Below are 27,023 nucleotides of genomic sequence, written 5' to 3'. Positions count from 1 at the left end.
GTTGGTATCACCATCGTCATGAAAAGGTTTCAACATCCTTCTCCTAACCTTTAAAGATTTATCATTGTTTTTTTAAAAAATAATCTGAAAAACGAATAGATAATAAAGCTTTACTTGGATTTCAATAAAGGGATCTTTGACGGGTATTTGCATATCGGAAAAAAAAATTCAAGACCTTCCCTAAGCTTTTGAATCATTATGCCTATCCACGTTTAATTGCAAGTTTGATATAGCTTAAAAGAGATTCATCGAAAGTTTGTATTTTTGCTTTGCTATGTAACATGTTCATTCATAGTTTTGTGTGGTGGTTGTTGTTGTTCACATTAACATATTGTTTCTGCTTGGGTTTTATTTAGGTGTAAAACCTCGACTGATGGAGTCTAAGATCGAGACGCTGACTCTCACTCTGGTGAATTTGTTTCAGTGAGTTTTCACATTCTTTATTGAATGAACAAGTACATCTATGATTTTGTTGGGTTTCCTTAGATAGAAGAAAGACTGAAGTTATCATGCTCCTTTTATCTCTGTAGTTTGTCAAGAAAACGAGCCGTGACGATGACTGAACAAGTGAATCGTTTGGTATCACCGGATAGAGGCAGATCAAAGAATGCAGCTCTGCCATCTACATCTCAAGTGACTTGCAGTAGACTAGATGTTGAAGGCATGGACCTACAAAGAACTTCTTCTAGAGAACTAGGAAACTCATTGCAGGTTGTGATAGGTATATATGTCAATTTTCTCTTTACGAAGTATGAAGGAAGTTGGTATTTCATTTGTTTTAAGTAGGGTAGAAGGTTCATGGATATATAATATATCTATGTCCTTTGTAGGTATTGGTAAACACAGCCGTACGGCACAAGTAAATTTAAACGTTGTAATTTGAAAAAATACAAGTGTTTCATGTGAAAACTAACAGTTTCTTACATATGTAAAATTTATTGGTTGGTTCAAAAAACACCGCATAATCAAAGGCTTCTAGGCTAGACTGTCCCAATAGTCCCAGTAGAAGTTATAATAGTTGAGCTATATTTGCCACTAGCTGTATGCTTTCAAATTTAAAATAAAATACTATCAAGTTTTGCATTTTTTTTGGCCCGAAGGAGCCACGACCATCATCCTCTTGACTAGACTATTAAATCACAAGTTTAATTAATCTCATCACACAATGGCTGTAACCCCCTTAATGCTTCGAAATACATCTCCGAGACGGTTAAATATTCCTAAGTTATCATCACCTCCAAATAAGTGTTGGTATCATTAGAATTTATGTGCGCCCGACATGAACCGACTGGAAGCATTCCCTCATGATATTCTTGAGGAAATTGTTGCGAGTCACTGCCGTTTCAGCAATGGATTAATACAATTTCATGCAAGGAACTTCGCATCTTCTCTGAGAACTACCGTGTCTCCAAGCAGCTAAACCCATCACCAATAGTGAAAAAACCTTTACTAGCGATCTGGAACTGAGTTCTGATGGCGATATATTTGAAGTACAACAACCGAGAACCCCACTAAATCAAAAGAATACTATACTTGGCTACTTTTACCGTAAAAATTATAATTTGCTCGGACTCCATCACTTCTCAGTTGATACATCTCCGGTGTGCTCCACTTGTCGTTGAGCATGTCTGAGAAAGGAAAGAAAATCCTTAAAAACCTCAAGTGGACTGAAAAAATAGTCAGTGTGAATATTTGTTGGGAAACATCAAAGCATACCTGAAAGGCATAAAGGTGGCTAGGAAGGTGTATCTAGAATAAAGGGAGGCAACAAAACCTGCAAACTTTAGCCACCCATCATTAAAAAACCATTAGAAACTCAACCTGCTAAACTTACGCCCTACAACGAGACACTTATTGATGTACGTTGAAGGTGGAGGGGGCAGCTGCCCCCCATGAAATAACTACACCTAATGTAAATTGTTAAAGGCAAATTAATATTGCCCCCATTAATTATAACTATTTTGCCCCAGTCACTTTTTCTTTCGTTCACTGTTTTAGTTAATTTAATTATTTTTACGTACAATTGGGTTTTTTCCGTTAAATATGATGGCTAATAAATCTTTTTTTTCATTGTTTACTAATATCATTCAATAGACATGCATATAGTAATCTAAATATGGGGGTAAATCAGAACTAAACATAGTTAGGCTATTACAAAGATTGAGATTCTAAAACTATTGAAACTCATTTTTTCTTAATTTCTTTTAAAGCTTAAATTATAAACAGTTTAATAAGAATTGTTTCAATTTTATTTTATATTATATTATGAATAATGACTACAGATTAAATTTTTTTGAACATAAGGTATAGCTTCATTTTCACAAATCATGTATGTCTAAATATTTTACGGTCTATATTTTTGGTAAACTTTCAACAAATTTTCAATAGAATTTAAATAACATTTTATATTTTTTTGGGATAATTTTTTTGGATAATTTGAATAAAACTATGTATTATATTTTGCCCCCGGTGAAATTTTTTCGGGCTCTGCCACTGCTTCAGGCCTAATTCAAAAAACCGCAAAAATGAATCTCACTTACCACCAACAGAAACTAAAGAAAACGCAACCCAAAACCGTAAGTGAAATCTCTTTCTATAAAAAAAATTTAATATGCACCGGTTCTAATAAAATCAAGAATTACATATACCCATACTGTTATCTATTTCCGGAGACGACAAACAAATTTTATTAAAATAAAAAGAGGATATACGCTTTAGATATAGTGTTCACGTATGCGAAAATAATTTGCCAATGAGAAACTATATTTTTGCCATGTCACCTCCTCTATTTGTTTTTACAAAATGATCCTTTAACTTTTTACTTAAACAATTATAACCAAAAATATTTTTTTGGTGAATATATTATTTATATAAATATAATTATATTTTTTTTATTTACATAATAGTTTGTAAAGAAATATTAAGTGTAAATAATATCATAATTTTATAAAATACTAAAATAAATTGAGCTTGTTTTCAACTTTCACAAATAAAAAATATTCTTTGTAAACTTAGAAAATAATATATCAAAAATATTCTTTTTTATGAGAGAAAATAAAAAAAAAAATATCGGAGACAAATTCATCTCTATTATGAAATTCCTCTATTTTAGAGAAAAAAATAGAGGAATACATTGGAGATGGTCTAAGGCATGGCCGACGTAAATGATCGACGTTGAGATTTCAGATTTTCTGATTCTTACTATTCTAATGTTTCAATATAATTTGAATATTCCATTTGTTTTATAATATAATGGTTTAAAAGTATTTTTTGTTTCACTATATAAATTGTTTTTCTATTTCAATGTAACTGTATATTTATTGGATATTGTGTGGCCAATTAAATTATGTAAATTACTGTGTAATTGATTAAATTTATATATTAAATGAAAATTTTTTTAAAGTAATAACTTTTAAATATTACAGATTTTAATTAAAACTGATTACACTTTGAAACAGATAGAGTAATCTTTAAACTAACTTTATATAGATACGATGACAAAATTGTAAAGTGGTCTCACCTTGAATTTCTCTCATTCTGTGCATTCATAATTGGAAGGAATTCTCATAAACCTAGACAGAAGTTTAAACAACTTTGACGGCGATTTCAGAAGACCTAAGGGAGACGGCGACGGCGATTTCAGAAGACCCACCTGGTGCCAAGGAAAAGCCTTCTGAAGGAGAGCGTGATAAGACTTCGAGGACAGAGAACACCCTGTCGGAGGCTGGGGAGGAGATTGCAGAATCGGGAGAGGTACTGACTAAACCCTCGGAGTGGGATCTGGAGAAATCTCATGTCAAAGTTGGTGTAGCATAGGGATTTCCTCCCCCGTCCTCACCTTGGACGAGGGATAGGGAAGCATCGTTACAACCTGTTATTGAGGAAACTAATGGAGTGGTATCAATGGTGATCCCAACAGAGGTCTTATCTGATGCAAATCCTTTGTGGAGATGCTACGTTGTGGGCTATTTCATTGGAGATGCTCCTCATGTAGGATCAATCCATGCCACTGTAAATCGGATCTGGGCTAATCCAAAGAACATGACTAAGATTGATGTTCAATTTATTGAGAAGAATACAGTCTTTTTCCGTATCGAGAATGAACAAATGAGAGGAAGAGTCCTGCAGAAGAAGTATTGGCACATAGTGGATATCCCTCTGGTGGTGAATGAATGGTCTCCGGAGACTGCAACTCTGAAGCCTGACCTCACTTCCATGCCAATGTGGATTGATTTGCGGGGGTGCCTAGTCCTTTATTTTCAGCAAAGGGTTTGAAGTGTCTGGCTAAGGGTGTTGGCAAGTTTGTTAAGCTGCATCCAAGTACAGAGAGGTGTATACGTTTGGATATTGCACGACTCCTAGTGGAAGTTAATCTTCATAAGGAGCTGGTAGAGAGGATCGATTTCCAGGATGCTAATGGGGAGAAGGTTTCGGTCGAAGTATGTTACCCTTGGTTGCCTCCAAAATGCAGTGTGTGTAAGGCGTGGGGACATAAGGGAGTGGATTGTATTTCACCACAGGTTAAGATCTTGAAGGCCTAGTCTGCTAAGGGAAAAGAGATCTGCACTCCAGAATCAAATGAGATTGCAGAGGTTGGTGTGAGACAGAATCAGAATGTGGTGGGAAAGTTATTGCAGGAGTTAGAAGATCTGGCAGTGCAGAAGTCAACTGAAGTGGGTTCTTCAAGTGATCGACTGACTGAGAAGTATGGTGAGGGAGCAAGAAGTGGTGACAGTACTGACCCACCATTGAATGCGGAGGGATATGAGGAAGCGTTTGTTCTTAATAGAACAGAGCAGAAGCAGTGGTCACTGGTGCAAACTGGCTCTACTTATAACAAAGTACCAAGTGAGACAGGAGAAGGAAATAGTAATGGCATTACGGTATCCCCATCTCGTTTCAATGTTCTGGCTGTTTCAGAGGATGAGGGAGAATTAGATGACATTGAGGAAGGGGAGCTGGTACCAGTGTTGACTAAGACTGAAGTACCAAGGGAAACTAAGAGAAGGGGTAAAGCTCAGCAGTCTGTTGTCAATAAAAACTCCAGAAAGAAAGTTGTGAATTCAAGAGACTTGAGGTTGGTGCAGGCTCATTCAGCAGCAGCAAAAAAAACTTCCTTTCGGAAGTTATGAGGTCTTTCTTTGCATGGAACATGCGTGGCTTTAATATGTCACGCAAACACGTAGCTGTACATAGATGGATAATGAAGGAGAAGCCTTTATTTGGCTGCTTAATGGAGACAAGAGTAAGAGAAGAAAATCATAGTAAGTGCATGAAGGCAGCTCTACCGGGTTGGTCTTCAATCACAAACTATGATCACTGGAAAGATCTGGTTTTGCTGGTCCGATAGAGTACAGGTCACTATGTTGCACAAGAGTTCTCAAGCTATCACTTGTGCAGTTCAAATACCTGAGACGAAGGAGCAGTTTATTTGTTCTGCGGTATACGCTTCTAACTTTGAAGTTGAGCGTAGAGAACTGTGGGAAGATATGCGAGGCACACTTGCAGCTTATAAGCATCTCGACATGCCATGGATCCTATTAGGAGATTTCAATGTCACGTTATCTTCAGGGGAACATTCGCGGGTTCATGACTATCTTACTGATCAGAGAGGGATGCGACAGTTTCAGGAGGTGGTCAACGATTGTGTGCTTACTGACTTGGCTTATACTTGAGCTCTTTTTACATGGTGGAACAAGCAAGAGACAGATCCTATTGGGAAAAAGCTTGATAGGGCTCTCATTAATGGTGACTGGCTGCGCGTTTTCCCTAAGTCTTTTGCCAAGTTCGAAGCTGGTGGAATTTCTGATCATGCCCGATGTGTTATTCAGCTGTCTGAGAATAGAGAGGAGGTGCGGAAGCCTTTCAGATTTTTCAATTATCTGAAAGAGCATGAGGAATTTCTACCAACAGTTGCTAAGTTGTGGGAAAGCACAGAATCACTCCATCACTCTCGGGCTTCATTGGGGATGTTCCATAAAAAACTTAAGGCCTTGAAGTATGAGATGAGACTCATGAATAAAACGCATTATGGTGATCTTCCTGCTCGCACCAAGCAAGCTTACGAGGTGATGTGCGACTGATCAGAATCAGGTTTTGAGGGATCCAAATCCTATGACTTTTGCGGCTGCTGCAGTAGCATCAGACAGGTGGAATAAGCTGGCTCGCATAGAAGAGAAATTTTTCAGACAGAAATCGTGTATCCGTTGCCTAGCTGCAGGGGATCTAAATACTACTTTCTTTCACCGGTCTGTCCAGTCCAGAGCCTCTTGGAATGCTATTCGACAACTTCATACTGAGAGTGGAGAGATTCTCAATGACCCTACAGCAATTTCCCGGGAAGCAGTCCAACATTTTCAACGTTTCCTGCAATCTCAGGACCATGGGGCAGCTGACGTTTCAATAACCAGTTTGAGGGAGTTACTTACTTATAGGTGCGATCTTCACGCAGCAGCAAGGCTTGTAGCTCCAGTGCTGCCTCCCGAGATACAAGAAGCAATTCACTCCTTACCCGATGATAAGGTTTCTGGTCCAGATGGCTACACCAAGGAGTTCTATGTGGCGGCTTGGCCGATAATACGAAGAGACTTTATAGTTGCTGTGCAGTCATTTTTTATATATGGGTTTCTGCCCACTGGAGTCAATGCGACGATCCTCTCTCTTATTCTCAAAACAGAATCAGCTCGGACAATGAAGGAGTATAGGCCAATCGCCTGCTGCAACTTTTTGTATAAAGTTATCTCCAAGATCCTTGCGTCTAGACTCAAAAATATTCTCCCTGAAGCTATAGAGGCCAATCAGTGTGCCTTTATTAAGGATAGACTCACTGCTGGAAATGTGCTGCACGCTTCAGAGTTGGTTAATGGATATCACAAGAAGAAAAATACAGACAGATGCACCATTAAGTTTGACATATCGAAGGCTTTCGATACAGTAAGATGGTCATTTATTACTGATGTTCTGCGAGCGATGGGTCTACCTGATCTTTTTATCCATTGGATCAACGTTTGTATCTCCACAGCAGCCTTCTCAGTCTTGGTTAATGGAACTCTAGAAGGGTTCTTCACAAGCGCAAGAGGCATAAGACAAGGATGCTCTCTTTCTCATATCTATATGTCATCATCAACAATGTGTTGTCTAAGATGCTGAATCAAGAAGCCGGCGCAGGTTTATTTGGATATCACCCTCAATGCCAAGGAGTGGGGCTTACACATCTGAGCTTCGCTGATGATATCTTAGTTTTCACCAAGGGGACAGTAGACTCTTTGAAGGGGGTAATGCAGACTATGGAAAAATTCGCAACCATGTCAGGACTGCATATTAATGCCTCAAAGTCATCTCTATATGCTTCAGGACCGGGTACTGCAACAGTCTGTGAAGAAGCTCTTAGTTTAGGGATTGCAGTAGGCAGCTTACCTATTCGGTATTTGGGCTTGCCTTTAACTACCAAGGCGCTGACCAAACTTGACTACGAGCCGCTCATTGACAAAATCAGATCAAGTATGCTATCATGGACAAACAATACCCTCTCTTTCGCAGGACGCCTACAGCTGATTAAGTCAGTAGTATCCAGCATTGTGAACTTCTGGAGCTCTGCATTTATATTACCCATGGGCTGTTTGGATGCTATAGAAAGTTTATGCAGTGCTTTCTTGTGGTCGAGTTCCCCTAACCAGACACATAAAGCTAAAGTTAAATGGGACGATCTGTGTTATCCTAAATCAGAGGGGGGGACTGGGAATCAGGAGGCTTCGTGATTCGGTTAGAGTATTTGCGCTCAAATTGATCTGGAGATTATACACTGTCTCTAAATCTCTTTGGGTCTCATGGATTCAACATTACCTTCTCCGGCACAGTTCATTTTGGGATGTTTGAGATGACACTTTGGGCTCCTGGATTTGGAGGAAACTTCTCAAGATGAGAGACATGGCGTATCAGTTCATTAGGGTCGAAGTGGGGAATGGTAACTGTGCTTTCTTCTGGCACGATGACTGGCTACGTATGGGGAAGCTTATAAATATTACAGGAGCAACAGGTACGCGTTATCTTGGGGTTCCGCGTAATGCTAAAGTTAGTGATGCTGTCTCTGAGGGCCAGTGGAAGATAAGGGGCCAACGGAGTCGTCATTATCATGAGCTGCATCATAGAGTCCAGATCGAACCAGTTCCTAATGTTTCGCAGGGACCTGATACGTTCCTTTGGAGATATGATGAAGGGGTTTATCAAGACAGTTTCAATGCAGCGAAAACATGGGAGCAGATATGGAGCAAGCGAGCTGAAGTAGTCTGGAGTAGAAGTGTTTGGTTCACACAAGGGATCCCTAGGCATGCATTCCTAGTCTGGCTTGCGATTCAGAATAGGCTATCTACCGGGGATAGAATGAGAAAGTGGGGAATCCATCAGGGCTGTGTGTTATGTGGTGAAAGAGATGAGACACGAGATCATCTGTTTTTTGCATGTCCATACTCTTATACAGTATGGGATCGTCTCGCTAGCAGATTGGTTGGAAGGAGGATAAACCCGGACTGGCATGATATGCTAAGGTATACTCAAGCAGGCACCTCCAATGAGATGGATATGATTCTCATCCGTCTAGTGTTCCAGGCTGTCGTGTACCATATTTGGCGAGAACGGAATACACGAAGGCACCAACAAGGTCATCAGGGTGCTGAGCAAATGATCAAAACAATTAACAGAGGTATCAAGAATCGGATTAGCTCTCTTGGTTACAAGGCGGGTCATAAGTTCAATGGACTTCTTAGGAGATGGTTTGAAGTCTTTGATTAGAAATTTACAAATTTAGCGAGTATAAAGTTTTATTCGTTTGTAGATTTAAGTTCCATTTACAGCTAGCCTAATGTAAAAGACATTTTCTGATTGATCAATAAATTGAAAATTTCATCAAAAAAATAATTGGAAGGAGATAATCAACATCTAATATTATGTTACTCTCAGTATATTAGAAATGGTTGAACCGTAAACCAATTAAGGATGATGTAAGGAAGACATAAAGATGTATTTCCAGTTATCACAAATATAGAATCAATTGACAACAACTTAATTATGTCCAGCGTAGGACAACAGAGAAGAGTTTCAATACCTTATAATATTGTAATATCTCACTATATTAGTGACTAAATCAGTTTTCTCTAACACAAATACTCACTCCATTCTTGGAGTTTAAGCTTTTCTATTTGATGATATTAGTAGTTTGATCCCAAAAAAAAAGAAACGGTCGAACTGTACATTGTAATTGGAGAAAAAAAACAAACAAAATCAACCGAAGACTTTAAAAGTATATGAAACAAAAATTGGAAATAACAATTCTCTGCGATTAAAAAATAAGGCAATAGAATTGTAAAAATACAAAATAAAACAAAACATATACATAGAAAGAAAGATTTAGTAAAATAAAATTATAATATAACTTCCATAATTGATAGTGTCCAGTTACACTAAAAAATCTAAATTTACAACATATACAGTTTTATTTACATCTTTAAACCTATTATCTAATTAAAATGATTCTAAAAAAGTGCCAACATGAAGAGTTAGAAAATATACCATAAAATATAATACATAACATTAAAAATACATTATCACTTATCACTAAAAAAATCATGTTAGTAGTAATAAAAATGAAATGACAACACATTTATTAAAACCATAGAACGACATGCAACAAGGTGTTATTAAATATACAAACTACAAATTAAAAATGCTCAATGCAAACACACATAAAAATGAGACATCATATTTGGTTATATTTAAATAAATAATTTTAAATATATTATATTCTTGATAAATTTAAAATTACTTAAAAAACTAAATTATTAAAAAATTAATATACAAATAAAACTAAAGAAATATTTTGTAACGTCAAAATAATAAATGAATAAAAAATATATTATGTTAATAAAATAGATTTTAGATTTTAAAGACTTCTAATTCATGTATTATTACAAAAATCAAAAAAATTTTATTACAATTAATATTTTACCGTTAGATATATTAAAATAATATTCTAGATCGATATTCAATTGTCATTTTTCAACTATTACATGTAAAAGAATATTATTAAGTACGATTTTTTTTTAAAAGGGGGTTTTATATTTTAAATAGGTTATTGGAGTACTTTTTCTGTTTGTGAATTTATTCGAGATGAGATTCCGATATTTTAAACTAAGATAATTTATGTTCTATACATTATTATATTTTTTTTACATAACTTTAAAATATCGGACTTGATTCTTCATATTTTATTAGTTAATTGTGTTACATATAATAGAAATACTTACTTCAAACTAAACATAAAAAAAAAATCAAATTTAAAAATTAGTTATATATAATTTAATATACAAAAATTCACAAACAAATAAAAATGATAAATGTAACAAATTTAAATATATTATCCGCGCGTAGCGTGGAGAAAGTATCTAGTATATGTAAAAGGTAATAATAATAGAATATATTACCATAAGATTTAATATATATGATCATACATTATGGTGCACTAATACGGTTATTATAACGAAGTGTTGAGTCCAACTGTTGTGTCGGAGAGTTGTGTTGATTGACACACATCTCTTTGATTATTATAAAAGTGACCCGTACATTATTTTACTTGTACCTAAGAAAGCGAGTCTCTCTAAAACACAACACAACAATAATATTTATCAAAAGGAGAGATTAAGGAAGGTTTGGGATTTCTTGTCCATCAAGGAAATCACCAAAAAGAGAAGGTTAAAGAGGAGAAGATCAATTGGTGGAATTGCATCCAAACATGGATCAAGGTTAGTGTTTCTACCTTCTTTAGTAATTGTGTTAGTATTGAATTAATTCAAATCTAGATTAGGTCTTGGTGTAAATTTCATAATTGAAATCACAAAATTAATTAGAGCCAACTAGATTTGTTTAATTCACCATTATTGAACGTATGGCGTCAAAAACTTCAACTTATCAGTAATTGTCAAGCGTGTGTTCATGATCGTCATTGCGTTAGAAATTCTGGAATGCATTAGAAAGTCGCATTGGTTCGTAATTGTTTAGAAGTAACTAACGTAGCATGCATGATTAAGTGATTCTGAAATTTTGTCAACATGTGCATTCGTGAGTTTGTCTTTTGCATCATGCAGTAGAGTTTACGGTTGTTATCGTTAAGGCACTTGCATAAATTAATTATTTCAACCTAGAGTAAATTCTCTTTTGTTCATGAACATATACGGTATCAACCGTTTTAAAGAGTGTTCATGAGATTTTTTTTAAATCATAGTAATTAATTTGGCCTTAAAGTAAGGCATCGTAAGAGAAATAACGTATATAATGATTTGGCATCACAAGATCAAGTACGTTATTCTCGTAATGATTTACGATGGCTGGAGCTTTTACGCGTATGAAATCTTTGATAGCATATTCATAACCGTGAATTATCTATCAAAGCAAATGCATATTTGATTTAATTAATATGATATGTTGTAACTGTCATGTTTCGGTTAATGGTGTTTTCGTCAACGCCAACGCCATCGAACATAAGACAACGATACGGCATAATTAAATCGGTGCTTACTTAAGGTTTATTTTATTAAATTAAAATATTAATTAAAGAAAAAAGAAAAATGCTTCCGCGCATTTTTAATAATAAGTAATTGTGTTATGAAATATTAACACAATATAAGTAGTTTTCCCCTTCGACCTTTTTTTTGGTGTTTATATGTATATAATATGATAGTCACCAAAGTGACCTTGTTATATTACATATAGATATTAAAAACTATAGAGTTTATAATTGATCTTGATCGAAGATGCTAAATGACATAAAAGTTTGATCAATCAATTAATTTATTATTTATATTCTAGGAGATCACCCAAAGGTGGATCATTCAATATGATTAATAATAATAAAAGAATTAGTCATTTCTTACTATAGTCGATAATATGTATATCCAAAGATAACATACTTATTTGATCAGTGTTTGATTTGATTAATATTAAAGTATTTATTACTAGCATCACTGAAAGTACTTGTATTTAAATATTGCCCAAAGGTTATTTAAAATACAAGTATTAAAGTTTTTTATTTGTCTGAATATATATTAAAGTTTCAAAGCACTAACGGGTAAATATGTATGAATGCTTGCAGCTTCATCAAATGTGTTTGCATATGCTAACTCTGTGGTAAAGTTTAATGACCTCAACTATGGTGAGTGGTTCGAGCAAATCCGGTTTACACTGGGTGTAATTGCTTTGGACTCTGCCATACTAACTGATGAGGAACGCTCAGCTATTACAGTAGATAGGTCTGAATCTGAAAAGTCTCGTTATGAGAGATGGGAGCGATCTAACAGGCTGAGCTTGAACCTTATGAGGTTGACGATGGCGGAAAGTATTAAGCCATCAATGCCTAAGACAGAGAAAGCAAGGGAATTCTTAGAGAAAATTAAGGAGTGTTCACAATCGGAATTGGCTGACAAGTCGATTGTAGGAAGTCTCATGAATGAGCTAACTACAAAGAAGTTTGACTGGTCTCAGCCAATCCATGATCATTTGACGCACATGTCTAATCTGGCAGCAAAGTTAACGACCTTGGGAATGGAGGTACATGAGCAATTCTTGGTCCAATTCATCATGAACTCTCTACCTCTTGAATTTAGCCAGTTCCAGGTGAATTACAACACCATTAAGGATAAATGGAAGTTTAAGGAATTAAAGGCTATGCTAATTCAAGAGGAGGGGAGACTAAGGAAGATGAAAGATCAAGTTGCTAACCTCGTAGGTCTTGGAAGTGCCAGTATCAGCAAAAGAACATCAAGTAGGAAGGACAAAAGGAATGTTAAGAACTTCGTGAAAGGACCTCAAAGTCAAATCCAAGGAAGAAGAAGCTGTCTCTGGCTAGCTTCTCAACCTTATGAAAACAATAAAAATGAATCAGAGTAGACACAAACAAGACAATGGAGAACCTGAAAGCTAACAAGACAAAATATTTTACCTGTAAGTTTGAGAATATGATGTTGTTCATAGTCAGAACTATTCGGATATCGTAGAGACCATGGCCGAGTATTCTGATTTCCATGTACTTGAAGAAATTCTACACAACTGCTTTCTGTTTCTCAGGAGTTTCGCCGTAGCTGTCTGGGTTAAGGAACCACAGCACGCATGTCACGTCATTCCATGGGATTGCGTTCCCTAGAGGATCGATTTGAGATGAGGACCAAACTTATCGTTCACCATTAACTCAAAGATGAAATCGAGAGAGAATAGAAAAAAGTAAATCCAAGAGAAAAGGACGATACATTTAGAAGAAGTGTATGTATATATACAAAAAGAAAAGTGATTCCCGAAGAAGTTAATAATAACTGGCCACTAACGAGCGATCTCAGCCACACGAATCAAAAATGGCCGACAATCCTAATCTAACCCACGCCGAAAATCATGACGACGAGAGTCCGTTAAACGACTTTCACCCTTTCGGTTTCTCGATAAACACAAAGGGCTGGGGGCAAATGTTGAACCCAATTTCGGTCAGTACACTTAGCAGGCCGAAGGAGATATGGGCTGTAAGGCCCACCAAAATTCAAAGGATACTTGCAAACTCGAGGCGACGAGCTTGAGGATCCCGAGATCGAGGAAGACGATTACGGAGATCGCGGAGACTATCCCCTATAAAGAGAGAACCGAGAACGAGGAGAGACACACGGGAAAAACCCTAGAGAGAGCACACAACACACATCGACCTCGTTTACATCGCTTTTTAGTCCTTTCTTAGATCGATCTCTTTTGTAATTTCCGATCTCATTTCTTTTATTGTATTCGACTCTGTTAATCAGTAAAGTCCATTTTTGCCTACTGGAATCTGATTACATCGTTGTGTTCTAAAGACATTGTTGCCAACATCTTTTTTTCTTCCCTAGTTTACATCTCAAATATTATAAAATACTAAGTGTATATTTTAGGATCTACAACGAGAAACTCAAGTTTTGTATTATTAAACCTTCAAAGTAGAAAATGGATACACCAGTAGGAATCCAAAGTAACACACATCCATTTGTAGCAATCTAAAAGCCATTTTTGGGCTTAGGTCTATACCGTAGTTTTCAATTTTGATTTTCAGTTTCTTTGACCTTAAGTAGAACTACCGCAACCTCCTAAAACTATATTTACGTTTTCTTTAAGAATAAATCACAAGATTATCAGAAAAAAAAAACAAGTTTAATAATCAAATTTTAATTTTGTATATATTCATATATTATAAGAACCATAGATTAATGAATAACTTAACACAAATCATATAGAAGATTGTGATAATAGTGGAAAAACAACTCATGTAAGCTATGATAGATTTATCATATTTTTATCAGAAGAATGTAGATTATGTATCTTGAGGATGGGTATTATTGTGATACCAATAGAATTAGTAAAAAAGAAAGAGGCTAATCTAAAAAGGGTTGCAGATGAAGCAATAGAAAGGTGAGAAGCAATAATAATAATGAAAGTTAAAAAACACCATGAAAAAAGATCACTTGGATTGGTAATTCTTTAAGCTTGGTTTTTTGATCCCTTAAAATCATTTAATGTTAGCCCAAATCCATGGCCTAACCACATTTTGATGTGCCGTACATATCTCCTGCTATGATATAATGGCGGCAAGGTTTGTTATGAGTTTGGTTCGTATAAAACAAAAACATCTAAATAAGATTCCTGGTAGAAAGAGATCGTTAAAAAAGCCTCCATATTGAGCTCACATGCTAGGGTTATTTAAGATTATTGAGGGGAATTTTAGATTATTTATGAACACTAGGTAATTATCCGCGCTATGCTGCGGAATTTCTTCGTAAATTTAGCATGTAAATAAATACACTTTTGATACTAATCCTAAGTTTTGTACTAAGATATTTATAATCTAAACAAATATCATATTTTCTTACGTATTTGTTTTCTTGTCCTAATTTGTGATTAAATACTAAGGCATCTCCAACAATGACACCAAATTTGGTGTTGAAATTACACTAAATTTGGTGTTTTGGTGTCAATATTTTTTTGTCATGGTTTTTTTGTCATCTCCAACCATGACACCAAATATTACACCCAAAGTATTATTATATATTATTTGATGTTTTCAGTTTAAATATTTTTTATATTTTTATTATTTAAAATTGATAAATAATTGTTTTATCACACTTAGATATTATGTTTGTTAAATTTTTGTGATTATATGTCATAAATTTTATTTACATTTATATTTTTGGTTTAGCAATGTCATACGTTTATGTATTTATTTTATATACTATATTATATTAAAATTTACAAACTATTAATTATGAAAAACACATAACAAAAGAATATTTTTATTTTAATACAATCTGTATTAGTTAGTAATACAAATTTAATTATATTATAAACTAAAAAAATAGGAATGTTATTTTATTATTTGGTGAGTTTAATAGTATTACATTTTAATTATTTAATATTAAATATAGCATTACAATAATGTAATATTATTGATTTTATTACAGATTAAATATAACTTTAATAAAGATTATAATCAATATTGTAAAATCAAAATACATTATAAGATAAAGTAAATGATAATAATGATTTAGTGATTTCTTATTTGAAAAAAGATAAAATTTCTATGATATTTTATTTTTTACATTATAAAGAAAATGATAATAGTTAATTTTTGATTTCTTATTTAAAAATTTAAAAAAATTATTTTAATTACGCAAAAATAATTTGCAGATACAGATAACACAATATATTTATGTTAAATTATAATTTTGAACTGATTATTAATAATATTTGAATTATATCATTACATGAAACATAATAAAATATTAATATAATATTTGGTGTGATGAATAGTGTAATACTATTTACTCTATACCTAATTTGGTTGAAATTGTGTTATTTTTAATGTTCCATTAGAAATGAAATTATACCAAATTACACTGGGTCTATTACATGAGGCTGTCCAGCTCTCCTGGAAGCCTTCGGCGGGCTCCGGCGGGCTCCTTGTGGGTTCACCGAACGGTTATTAGGTGCTAGTCGGAGTCCCATGAGGCTTCCGGATACCAGGATCATCAAAAAAAAAATTACACCAAATTTATTGTTTTGTCCCATTAGAAATGGCCTAAAAAGCTATACCGTTAACAAAAGTGAAAGTTGTCTTCTTACGGTTTTCGAAGTGAAAGTGATATTTGGGATCACTTGCTCCACGTGTGGATATTATTTTATGTGTTGTCATATATTATATATAACAATTGAAATGTTCTTCTTCTTACATTATCATGTCTGGTCGATTGTATTGGTTAAACTAGGGCCGGGTAAAAAACCGAATCCAAAAAACTGAACTGAACCCAATCCGTAAAAGTAATACTAAACCCGAACCAAAATTGATTAAATATCCGAACAAGTTCAATTATTTGTATTTAAAGAACCGAAACCGAACCCGATCCGAACAAAAATATTTCGGGTACCCGAAAGTATCCGATATAGATTAATGTACCTATATATTTTAATTATTTTTATTAATGTATATGAAAAACATCCAAAATATATATGATACTTTTAAGTTGTTCAAAATACTTGAAAATATATACAAATAATCAAAGTAAATGTTTAAAAAAATTAAACTATATTCAAAATACCAAAAAATATTTATTAAATCTCTATCCAAATATTCAAACCAAACCACTTTAAATGTTAAATTTAAATATTTTGACATATGTTATTCAAAATTTATATGTAATATATTTAGGGGTGTCAAAATGAGCTAGCTCGCTCAACTCAGCTCAGCTCATAGTGAGCTCGGCTCTTTCATGAGCTAGCTCAGCTCAGCTCATTTATTATATAAGCTTCAATGTGTAAACTCGAACTCAGATTATCTAGATCATGAGTTAAATGAGCTAACTCGTGATCTAAATAAAAATAAAAATAATAATTATAAAATAAAATAGTGATAGAATAACTTCTATAATATTGTTCAAAATTTAAATATTAAAAATCCAAAACATAAATATTAAATACTAAATAAAAACCAACACATGACAAAAAAAAACAACACCTAATATAAATTAAATTAAAGCAAAACTAATGATCCAAATCCATATTCTTCGTGAGAGTCTTGAGCCAATTCATCTTCAATGTCTTATATGTATGTTTTACATTTTAATTTTAGAAGATAAATATGATTAATATAGATATTATCTTTTAAGAAGATTTGGTTTGGCATTTTAATTTTAGAAGATAAATATGATAAATATAGAAATTATCTCTTTTTTACATAAAAAAATGGAAATCATCCAAATATAATATATAAAATATATTATATGTTATTGTAAGTAAAAATGAATAAGCTCATGAGTCAGTTCATGTTCATTAAAGATCGTTCATATAACCTGTGATCTAATTTAAGCTCGATCATTAAACTCATTTCTTAAATGAGCTTAAAATATAGAGATCGTGCTCAGGAAAAAAACGAGCTGAGCTGAGCCAGATCATGAGCTATAGATCATTTTGACACCCCTAAATATATTACTTTTTATAGATTTTATGAAACTTAAAGTATATAATGAATTTTAAAATTTTAAAGATAATTTAAATGGGTTATCCGAATCCGAACCGAACCCGCAAGGATCCGAACTGAACCCGAACTAAAATTTAGAAATACCCTAATGAAGCTGAAATTTTTGATCGCAAAAACCCGAAATCCGAATAGATCCGAACCGAACCCAAATAGGTACCCGAACGCCCACCCCTAGGTAAAACATTGAACTCCATATCTATAATAATAAAACAGACTTGTCTCTCTTCTCGTGCGTCCACGTCATAAGGAAGAAGAGGGCGAATTACGACAAGTGGCAGCTTCATATATTAACTTACGAATCATTTGTTTCTTTTGCTTCGTGGGCCTATCGTGTTTCTGCTATATTGTTCAGGCCCAATGTCTATAGGGTTGCAGGTTGCATCATCTTAGTAAATCGACAAACAAACTCCGCCGCCGCTTCCCTTCTCTTCAGGTGATGCCTCTTGCGAAAACCCTATAACTACATTGGTTTTCATTTATTTGCTCCTTAAATCCGTCCATTAACGTGTTAACCCACTTGTCCATCGACCTCTTCATCTTTCTAGGTAACCTCCGAAGACAACCAAGCCGGCACCGGCTTAGCTATTATATAATGATGTTTCCCAATCCTTTGATAAGCAGAAACCACATCAGATGACTGAGCAGGTGAGCATCAAAACAAACTTTTTGTTATTCTATTATTTGTTGTACACTTTGAGTCTGGTTTGCTGGTCTTGATTTTATGTTTGGATTGGATGTTAACTACCCATGTTTTGTTGTACCTTTTTTTGGAAATGGATTACACCAAAGATGATGGGGCTGGCCACAAAAACTTATGTGTATCATTGGTCAATTGAAGGTTTGTATTTGTATCTTTTACATACTGTCATCTTCTCAATATCTTGTATATGTAGTTTGTCAATCTGTTTAACCAGGGGATCTTGAAGATCATCAACCACCATACCTTCTTCAACTGGAGTTACAATACAGAGACAGATTCTATTGATTGCTTGAACTTCCTCCTTCTTCTTTATTAATTTCAATTAGCTGATGAGTTTTTATTGTTTTGTTCCTTGTCATAGAGTAGTTGTGGACATGTGCGTCAGGAGGTGGTGACTGTGAGAGATCGACTGGAGAAGAAAGAGCAAGATCCAGGATTTTCGAGAGTAAGAGGAGACGAAGCCATAGATTCACGCCAAAGAACAAGATAGACAAACTTACAAGGTAAGACATTGGCTTTTGTTTCGCATATGAATTTTCAGCTACATCACAGGTTTTCAAATTTATTATTAAATCTATTCTTTTATATGCTTCGTGAAAGCACTTTGTTATGTTGATCTAGGACATGAAATGCATTTTTCAATTTTCACAGTGATGAGAGAAAATTTCTGACGAAACAACAGTTGTAGCAAGATTTTGGTTGCTAATGGATTTTGTTTGAATATTTCATAGAGGCACAATCAAATTAAATTATCATTTGAAATGGGTTGCTTGAAGCTATATTGTTGTTTCAATGTATTCTTCTGTTCTTGAGACATCGAGAAAGTGCATGATACCACTTCCACGCGTTGTAATTCATTTTCCCGTCATTTTACAATATTGATTGGTGAATTTTTCCTTGCATGTCATCAGGAAATAAAGCTTCCCAAATACTTTTTAAGCTGTTCATTGGTGCATTTGAGTGAGATCCTAAGACCCTTGGGAGCAATGCAAATGCAGAGTCAAAGTTTGGGTGACAAGTATTGAACACACAGGAATTATCAAGAAGAGAAGTCATATAATAAATCAAATTCCATTTTTTCTGTTTTGTTTAAAATTTTTTGATTTTTTGTTATATATTAGGCCGAGTAAATTTATGAATATCATTGTAACTTCAGGTTGTAGGAATATATTTAATTTCCTTTTTGACTGACATCCAAACCTCAAGAGACAAAATATGCGAGAAAAGACCAACCTTTTTTAGCTTTTTCTTACTCCATAGTCATGGTTACATGATTTCCTTGAACCCTCTTTAGACTGAATAGAACGTAGGGGGTCTCGGAAGAAAACCGTTGGTGTAGAACAGCCAAATAAAAGTGAATTTTAACACTTCAGATGAGGCGTTAAGTCCACATAATTCCATACACGTTCTTCTGTGTATACTCCAGTTTTGAATAACTTTCTTATTTTAGTGATCTCACTTTCAATTATATGATTCCTAATTTACACTTGAAGAAGCCAATGAAATTGAGGTACACACCATATAAATGGTTACATTACTTTGTTTAGAGAATATTCATATTAAATTGACGCCAATTAATATAGGACTAATTAGTAGATTTTTCTGTTATACTTGAGTGAGTGAAAAACATCAGCCTTTTTTTTTTCCAGTACTAATTTATATTTGATATTTTCATTTTCTATATTCATGAGGTTGTGTCAACGGAGTTTGATTATTATGAGAGGAATCCCTAACTTTGTAGAAAGAGAGATTTCATTGATTTCTTTATATGAAACCTCAAATCCTAATGTTGGCTAAAGCTTTCGATAATGCTGAATTTAGAGTTGTTGAATTTTTTGTATGCATTTTCTTCAGTCTAATTTAACTGTTACAATTTTCTGATAGGTATTACATATGCAAAAACGTGTAATATTGACCTGAAAAACAATTTTGTTCATAAAATCACTTGCATATTTTATCAAATTCAAATATTAAACCAAATTTAATATATGATAGAGTCCGCAAGGATGCATAAGTTCACATTAATAATGAAGACAAAAGTGAGAGAACAATATTTCTTTCTTCTCGCAGACAAATTGGTAAATTGCTAATCGTTATTATACCATAATGACGACATAAAGGTCAATATGTGAATTTATTTTATTTTTCTCAAAAAATAAAGTTTCTCGAAAACAAAAACATAACAAATCACATATTAACATAACGAGCTACATCCGAAAAGACAACCAGACTGTTGTATTTTTTTTTGTTCCAATCAGACTGTCCCTTATATTTATATACATTTTTATAACTAATTTATCATTTTTATACAATTTACATTTTAGAAATCATGATTAATTAGTGTAGTTATGTAGAAGAAGGATCTATTGTAGTTATACGAGTGTGCAAAACCGACCATCTGTAAAGGGTGATTGCAACATGACCAAACCAACATACAGTATTCGATGCGTTTTCTTTGATATTTTGGACATTCACTTCCCTTTCACTCATTAAATACATGGTCTCCATATGCTGAAATGAAAGTACCTGCAGAGAAAGCAATCAGATTTGGTTAGCAATTTGGTAATATACTATCTAATGAGAAAAAGTACTGGGGGAAGGCCGGAGATCAATTGCAAAGACTCAGTAGTTGAAGAATATAAAGCGCAGAAGACGCATAGTACCCTAAAGATAAAGATTTGATTAATAATGGTGATACGAAGTTTTCTTTTCTCCAACCTCTGTCATACTTTTTTTTTGCTTAAGAACCTCGTCATACTTGCATCAGACGAACAAATTTAGCGAAATAAAGTACATAAAAGCAGTAAAAACACTTTAGATGAGAGCAGTGCTAAATCAAATTCAACAAGACAATAATGGCGACATAAAACTCCAACATATCTTTATTTCTTAGATATTTTCTGGTTTAACAGTTTATTATTATGTAGTGTTATTTTATTACAAGAAAACTATGAAAATTCATCAGGCATATATAATATTAAAAAAATATACAGAATTTCTGTAGAAATTACATTATACTAGTATTATTTAATCTAAAATTATGTTTAGCTAGGACACTAAAGTATTTCCACATAAAACTTTATTTTATTGGTTGTTTTATTCCGGTCTGGTTAACCAAACAACTTCAAATTAAAGAAATAGAATAGACTTTCGTTCTCAAAAGAAAAATAATAATAATAGAATACCAATAACTTTTTCCTGACTAATAGAATACCAATAAATAAGCATACATAAATATTGAAACAAACATTACCACAACACATCCAAGAAATCATGATGTAATTGAGACAAAACTATGAGAATTAATGAACCAAACCAAACATACAACCAACCATTTAAACTAAACAAATGCCACCCATTATATTTCATGAAGCCTAAATCCACAATAAATAAAATAGAAATGCTTAGACAAAAAACACATTGTCCCACTTCAACTTTATTGTTGAGAAAAATTACTAACCGCATAAGATGATGAGGTTAAGTTCCCATAAATCAAATAAACATACCCCAGAAGATTACAATAATTATAATGGACAATGTATGAGCAAATATTTGACAGACAATTGAAAAAAAACTACTTTAGAATATAAAAAATTGTAAAACGATTAATTCTAAAAATAAACAACAATCCTTGATTCTAAAAATAAACGACAATCCATAATTCTTATATATAAAAATAAGAAGAATATATGAACAAAACTTCATTACACATGTTTAAATTCAGATTAGTCTTTAAAATAAAATTTCAAATGACGTTCTTTCTATATGTTGTCCACATGGTACTTAACAGTATAAATATGTTATCTAAATAAAACATCAACTTTACCTTATGTTTAAATTCCAACTAAATAAACTTTGTTACGATTATCGGGTTTTGATTCTACTGTGTTATTGAATCGATTAGTCACAACTACTTATGCTATTCCACTTTGAAATAAGTAACTTCAAAACAAAGTAATACACTAGATCGCTAACCACTATCAAATGAATCCGGAAAAAATATCATTTCTTTTAACATATTTTCATTATCATATTTTTGAACATAATTTCTTTAATAAGACCATAAAATGAATTGTAAATTCATGTAAGAATAAAACATACGAACCCGGCGCGTAGCGCCGGAATATCACTAGTTTCTATATAAAACAAATTGATGAAAGATAAAACAGAACTTTTATATTCTGTAAAAAAATATTAGAACGTTAATATGCTAAGTGTAAAATTAGTTACATGATTTCCACAACACAGACCAAATATACATTTATATACCTATAGTCTTCTATAAACTCATATAGCTACCACCAAACAATTGTTATAACCCAGACGAACAAACTTCAAAAATATCACATACTCATAAAAGTCTTTGAAAAAATTTCTGCTGTTCTGTTCTCTTACACTTAAATATTTTGAGAAATTAATACTCATATACGTACATGGACAAACAGATACGCAAATTAAAAAATCTAAATAACGATAAAAAGTTTGTTCATATCCGTAAAACCGTGATGTATATTAATATTTGATCCGATAGATATATAATCTCATCAACCTGATTCTAATTTTGGATTCTGAAATTGTGTAGGAGTCCATGATAGAGAAGACAAAAAAATTGATATCATTAACAGTTTAATCCAATCAAATCCGATTGAACCCCGTTCGAACCTATCAAATCACAACAATCGATGAATCAGAATATTTTCGGTTCGTTAGCCGGTCCGGTTTTAAAAACAGAAAAACAACCAGAACAAAATTTCCTTGGATAGAACGAGTATTCGAGAATCTGTTGAGAATCTTCTACATACTCATAATATATCGTTAATAAGTATATAATTCTTCTGTTTTTCTGGTAAAATAAGTAATAAGTAGAAAAGTTTGCTGTAAAAAGAGAGAATGAAATGTACTCTAAGTAGATAGCAAAGATGAGATGGATGGATAAACCGACTTTTTTCATATCTACCCAACATCTTATACTACATATTTATATAAGAAAATCAGATTACTAATCTTTGTTTTCTCCATACCTTGTTCATACTTTTAAGCCACAAAATAAGTACCCCTAGTTGTCAATCTAAGATCTAGACATAGATAAATATATCAAGCAAACTCAAAAGATTTTTAACTAACCAAAATAACAGTAGCTTTGTTGAGTTGTTGCTCTTCTTATTTCCCATGTTTTGTGCTTTTCGTTTGAGAACAAATATGGATCATTCAAAAAGTTTCCAATGCAAGATTGAAGATTCAAACAAGTCTTATTTCCGATTAGTTGCATCATTTCAAAAACGTACTCTACTGCGTCTCTAAATTTAACAAAAAAAAAAACTCTACTGGTCTCTTTCTTTGACTTCTTTTTCTTCACATGAGCCTCATCTGTTTCACCTTCATCCTCTTCCTCATCATCTTCTAGGATCGCCATCTTCTTCTCTGTTTCAGCCTCAACCATTGTGTTTACTACAACTACTCTACTTCGACCATAAACCAATCATATACTAACTTAGGAATACAAAATATATGTCATATGTAAACAGCAAAAAGAAAATTAACCTTCTCCACTAAAGCCTGGGTCAAATACAAGACCTGTACGATGCTGATTCAAGAAAACCTGCAATAACAGTAATTACGAGTGAATAAAAATCTATTTCACAAATTAAAGAACATTAGTCTCCATGTAGAGGAGTGTACCACAGAGATAAGCTGCTGTGTCTTCACGTCACATTACCGTAAATATGGTCCAATCCTGAACAGTTTTAATAAAACAACACACAAATGAGATTTGTTGAAACGCATGCATATGGTTTTAAAGTTTATATGTGGACAATACGATGCATCTTCTTACCGCAAGGAGCTATCATTTGATGCTGTGGATGTCTAACCACAGATCTTATGCTTCCAGAACACTTCCCTAAAAAGCTTCCCAACAGTTTTCCTGCAACTGAGAGGACGGATTATTTGTTTGATACATCAACATTGTTTGTGATACATAAGTATAGAGAAACAGTGGACGTATTCGTCTATCAAAGGAAGCGAGGTCAGCAGAAGCATTCCCTGTTGGAATTCATACCGGTTTATAACAATTTATAAATCAACCTATAAATTTAGTTTGCCTAGATCTCATGCAAATACTGAAATGAATCTAGATCATAGGGTTCCGAATATACCTGGTTATTTATTTATTTTTATTTTTTTTTGATAATCCAGGGTTCCCCACTTACGTGGGTCATTCCCTGGGCCCGGTTAGGCAGCGGTCCACTTCACCCGGGAGGGCTATACCTGGGCTGGGGACAAGGCCCAACACCCAGTACCGCATTTGATGACAAGATGGGCAGTTCCCCTCCGTCTGGCGTCGAACCCGGGAGCATGACAATTGGCCCCCAAGGTCCTTACCAAACGAGCTACCACATCCCGTCAATATACCTGGTTATTTGCAGCGGAAAGATGAATAAACCAAATCGAGATTTCAAGCACTCCAAACGTTGTGCCTCTATCGGTATCCACACGCACACAAACTAGATCGATACGGGATGCTAGTGCCGCAAGAACTTGACAACGAACGGTTCGTCTCTAATTATCTTTCTTTTAGGTTACGGCTTATGTCTCTGCACCTTATTAACACAACACCTTGTGCCTTTTATAATACACGTACAATAATTAAAGGTTAATGGGCTTAGCCCAATCTATGAAGAGATTACATTAATCATTCTTCTCGTATAATTGCAAACGAGCATAACACATATGCATATATACATATAACATTTTATATTGTACATATCATATTACTTTAAACCTAAAATATTATTGATCTAGTTTGCTTAGGTGTGTGACCCTATAGGATCATATAATATTAACAATGAATTCTCAATTCATAGATTATAAGTGGTTTCTAGCAAAACATTATAACCACCTAATATTATACGACTGTGGCATCTCGACGTTACGACTATAACTAGAGTAAGTACAAATGATTTTAGGACATTCCCAACAATCTCCCACTTGTAATAGAATCATCTATTCTCATAATCCCTTTGTCTCTATATATCGATCTCAGCATAAGGCAAGAACTTGTGTCATCCTTATTAAGCTAGATCACGTTTATCGAACTCTGATTTATACTGATAAAACAAACGACTGACAATCACCTCGTTTGAGCACGGCCATGCATTTTTCAGTATCAAATCTTCGATAGGCCCAGAAATATATATATCTCCCGTTATATAGGAGGGACAAATCCCATCTTGTTCCATCCATGTTCCTTAACAAACTTCATAGAACACCTAATCAATGCCTTTATAATCACCAGTTACGGCTGACGTTTGACAAGGTCAAAGTGAACTAATCCATAAATAAAGAATCATGACGAACTCAGGTCTAAGGACTATACTCTATAGTCGTAATGAGAAACTCTCATGACACTCATATAACAATCTTGTAGAGTTCTCATAGCGGGTCAGTCCGATCATGTGTTCTCTAACACATATCCATGTGATTGACTTCAATACCACATATTGAATGACTACATGAAACTTAGTCATCAATCACCTCACATACTAGCCATTCATGGTTATTAATGTCCCACGTTAACAAACTTGACTAGGGACCTCAATAATTTATAGCATCTTTCACTTATAGAGTTTCATGATCAAGTCACATACTTGATGACCTAAAAGAATGATATAAATTATTTTGGGACATTTATTTAATTATCCAATAATCAAATAAATCTGAAACAATTTCATTTGTTTGAATACATAATCAAATGTATGTCAATATGAACATCATATCATAAACATAAAGTCTCCCACTAAAATCAAGATCACATCTTAAGATACTTAATACCCATGGCTGCAGTATGACTCTCATACTTAGACCATGGAAGAGGCTTGGTCAATGGATCAACAACATTTGCATCCATTGAGACTATACTATCATGCTTTGCTTGGAACTCTTCCAACCCACCACTCTCCATTAAGACAAAAGATGAAACCAACTCGTGATCGAAAATCACCTTTGTCATTTTGAAAAATTGGCATCGCTGTAACCATTTACAACAAGCTCATAAATTCCTCCATAGACCAAGAATTTATCCTTAGTATTTCTCAAATATATGAGAATATTCTTGACTGTTATCCAGTGACTTTCACCTGGATCAGATTGGTATCGACTCGTCATGCTCAAAGCACATGCAACATCTCGACGAGTACAGATCTGACATACATGATAGATCCTTTAGCAGAAGCATATGAGATTTTACTCATGCACTCTCGTTCATCCTGTGTCGAAGGACACTGAATCTTGCTAAGAGTTACGCCGTGAGACATTCTTGGAATCATGCATCTTGAATCTATGTAAGACCTTATCGATATAAGTATCTTGACATAATCCAATAGTCTTATTTAACCTATCTCTATAGATTCTTATTCCAAGGATATACGTAGCTTTTCCCATATCTTTCATTAAGAAACAACCTCAAAGTATGTCTTCTACATACAACACCAAGGAAAACTGCGCTCCCACTAGTCTTCTTGTAAACGCAAGGTTCTTCTTTATTTCTAATGAAATCAAACTCTTTGATTGCCTCATTAAAATGAAGATTCCAACTCCGAGATGCTTGCTTCAAGCAATATATTGGAGCCAGGGCCCATCATAGCTTCCTCAAAGGACGTAGGTTCATCACTCTCTATTATCAATAGATCATGATGATCCGTCACCCAAACCCCATATCTATCAGGTTCGTGACGTCTCCTTTTG

The 27,023-nt window shown here is 33.8% G+C and overlaps 2 protein-coding genes and 2 long non-coding RNA genes across 4 annotated transcripts; 3 read left to right on the top strand and 1 right to left on the bottom strand.

Annotated features, from left to right (window-relative positions):
* The first annotated feature begins 373 nt into the window (after positions 1-373).
* LOC125586056 lies at positions 374-6,083 on the top strand. Its single transcript, XM_048755846.1, has 8 exons — positions 374-423; positions 531-721; positions 3,611-3,753; positions 3,817-4,269; positions 4,311-4,439; positions 4,542-5,077; positions 5,351-5,633; positions 5,700-6,083. Exons 1-8 carry the CDS (start codon positions 374-376, stop codon positions 6,081-6,083), a joined length of 2,169 nt encoding a protein of 722 aa, XP_048611803.1.
* Positions 6,084-7,926: 1,843 nt separating this feature from the next.
* LOC106417576 lies at positions 7,927-8,787 on the top strand. Its single transcript, XM_013858358.1, has one exon. It carries the CDS (start codon positions 7,927-7,929, stop codon positions 8,785-8,787), a length of 861 nt encoding a protein of 286 aa, XP_013713812.1.
* Positions 8,788-17,864: 9,077 nt separating this feature from the next.
* Positions 17,865-19,480, top strand: LOC106417824. Its single transcript, XR_007322239.1, has 3 exons — positions 17,865-18,226; positions 18,371-18,784; positions 19,193-19,480. It is a non-coding gene; the product is annotated as an uncharacterized LOC106417824 (long non-coding RNA).
* A 2,099-nt stretch (positions 19,481-21,579) lies between these two features.
* On the bottom strand, positions 21,580-26,408 carry LOC111209727. The gene is made up of 2 exons (XR_007322240.1): positions 23,961-26,408; positions 21,580-23,880 (listed from the first exon to the last, which is right to left on the bottom strand). It is a non-coding gene; the product is annotated as an uncharacterized LOC111209727 (long non-coding RNA).
* Positions 26,409-27,023: the final 615 nt, after the last annotated feature.

Source organism: Brassica napus, chromosome C4, assembly GCF_020379485.1.
Source record: "Brassica napus cultivar Da-Ae chromosome C4, Da-Ae, whole genome shotgun sequence".
NCBI classification, from domain to species: Eukaryota; Viridiplantae; Streptophyta; class Magnoliopsida; order Brassicales; family Brassicaceae; genus Brassica; species Brassica napus.
The sequence above is the reverse complement of the archived record's forward strand: the minus strand, read 5'-3'. Positions and strand labels throughout refer to the sequence as shown.

Excerpts from the sequence above, each read along its gene's own strand:
- LOC125586056 (XM_048755846.1), top strand. The coding sequence starts at position 374 with ATGGAGTCTAAGATCGAGACGCTGACTCTCACTCTGGTGAATTTGTTT. Across the intron at positions 722-3,610 it reads CTCATTGCAGGTTGTGATAG|AAGACCTAAGGGAGACGGCG; the intron begins GTATATATGTCA and ends CGGCGATTTCAG. Across the intron at positions 4,270-4,310 it reads TCCTTTATTTTCAGCAAAGG|CTGCATCCAAGTACAGAGAG; the intron begins GTTTGAAGTGTC and ends AAGTTTGTTAAG.
- LOC106417576 (XM_013858358.1), top strand. The coding sequence starts at position 7,927 with ATGGCGTATCAGTTCATTAGGGTCGAAGTGGGGAATGGTAACTGTGCT.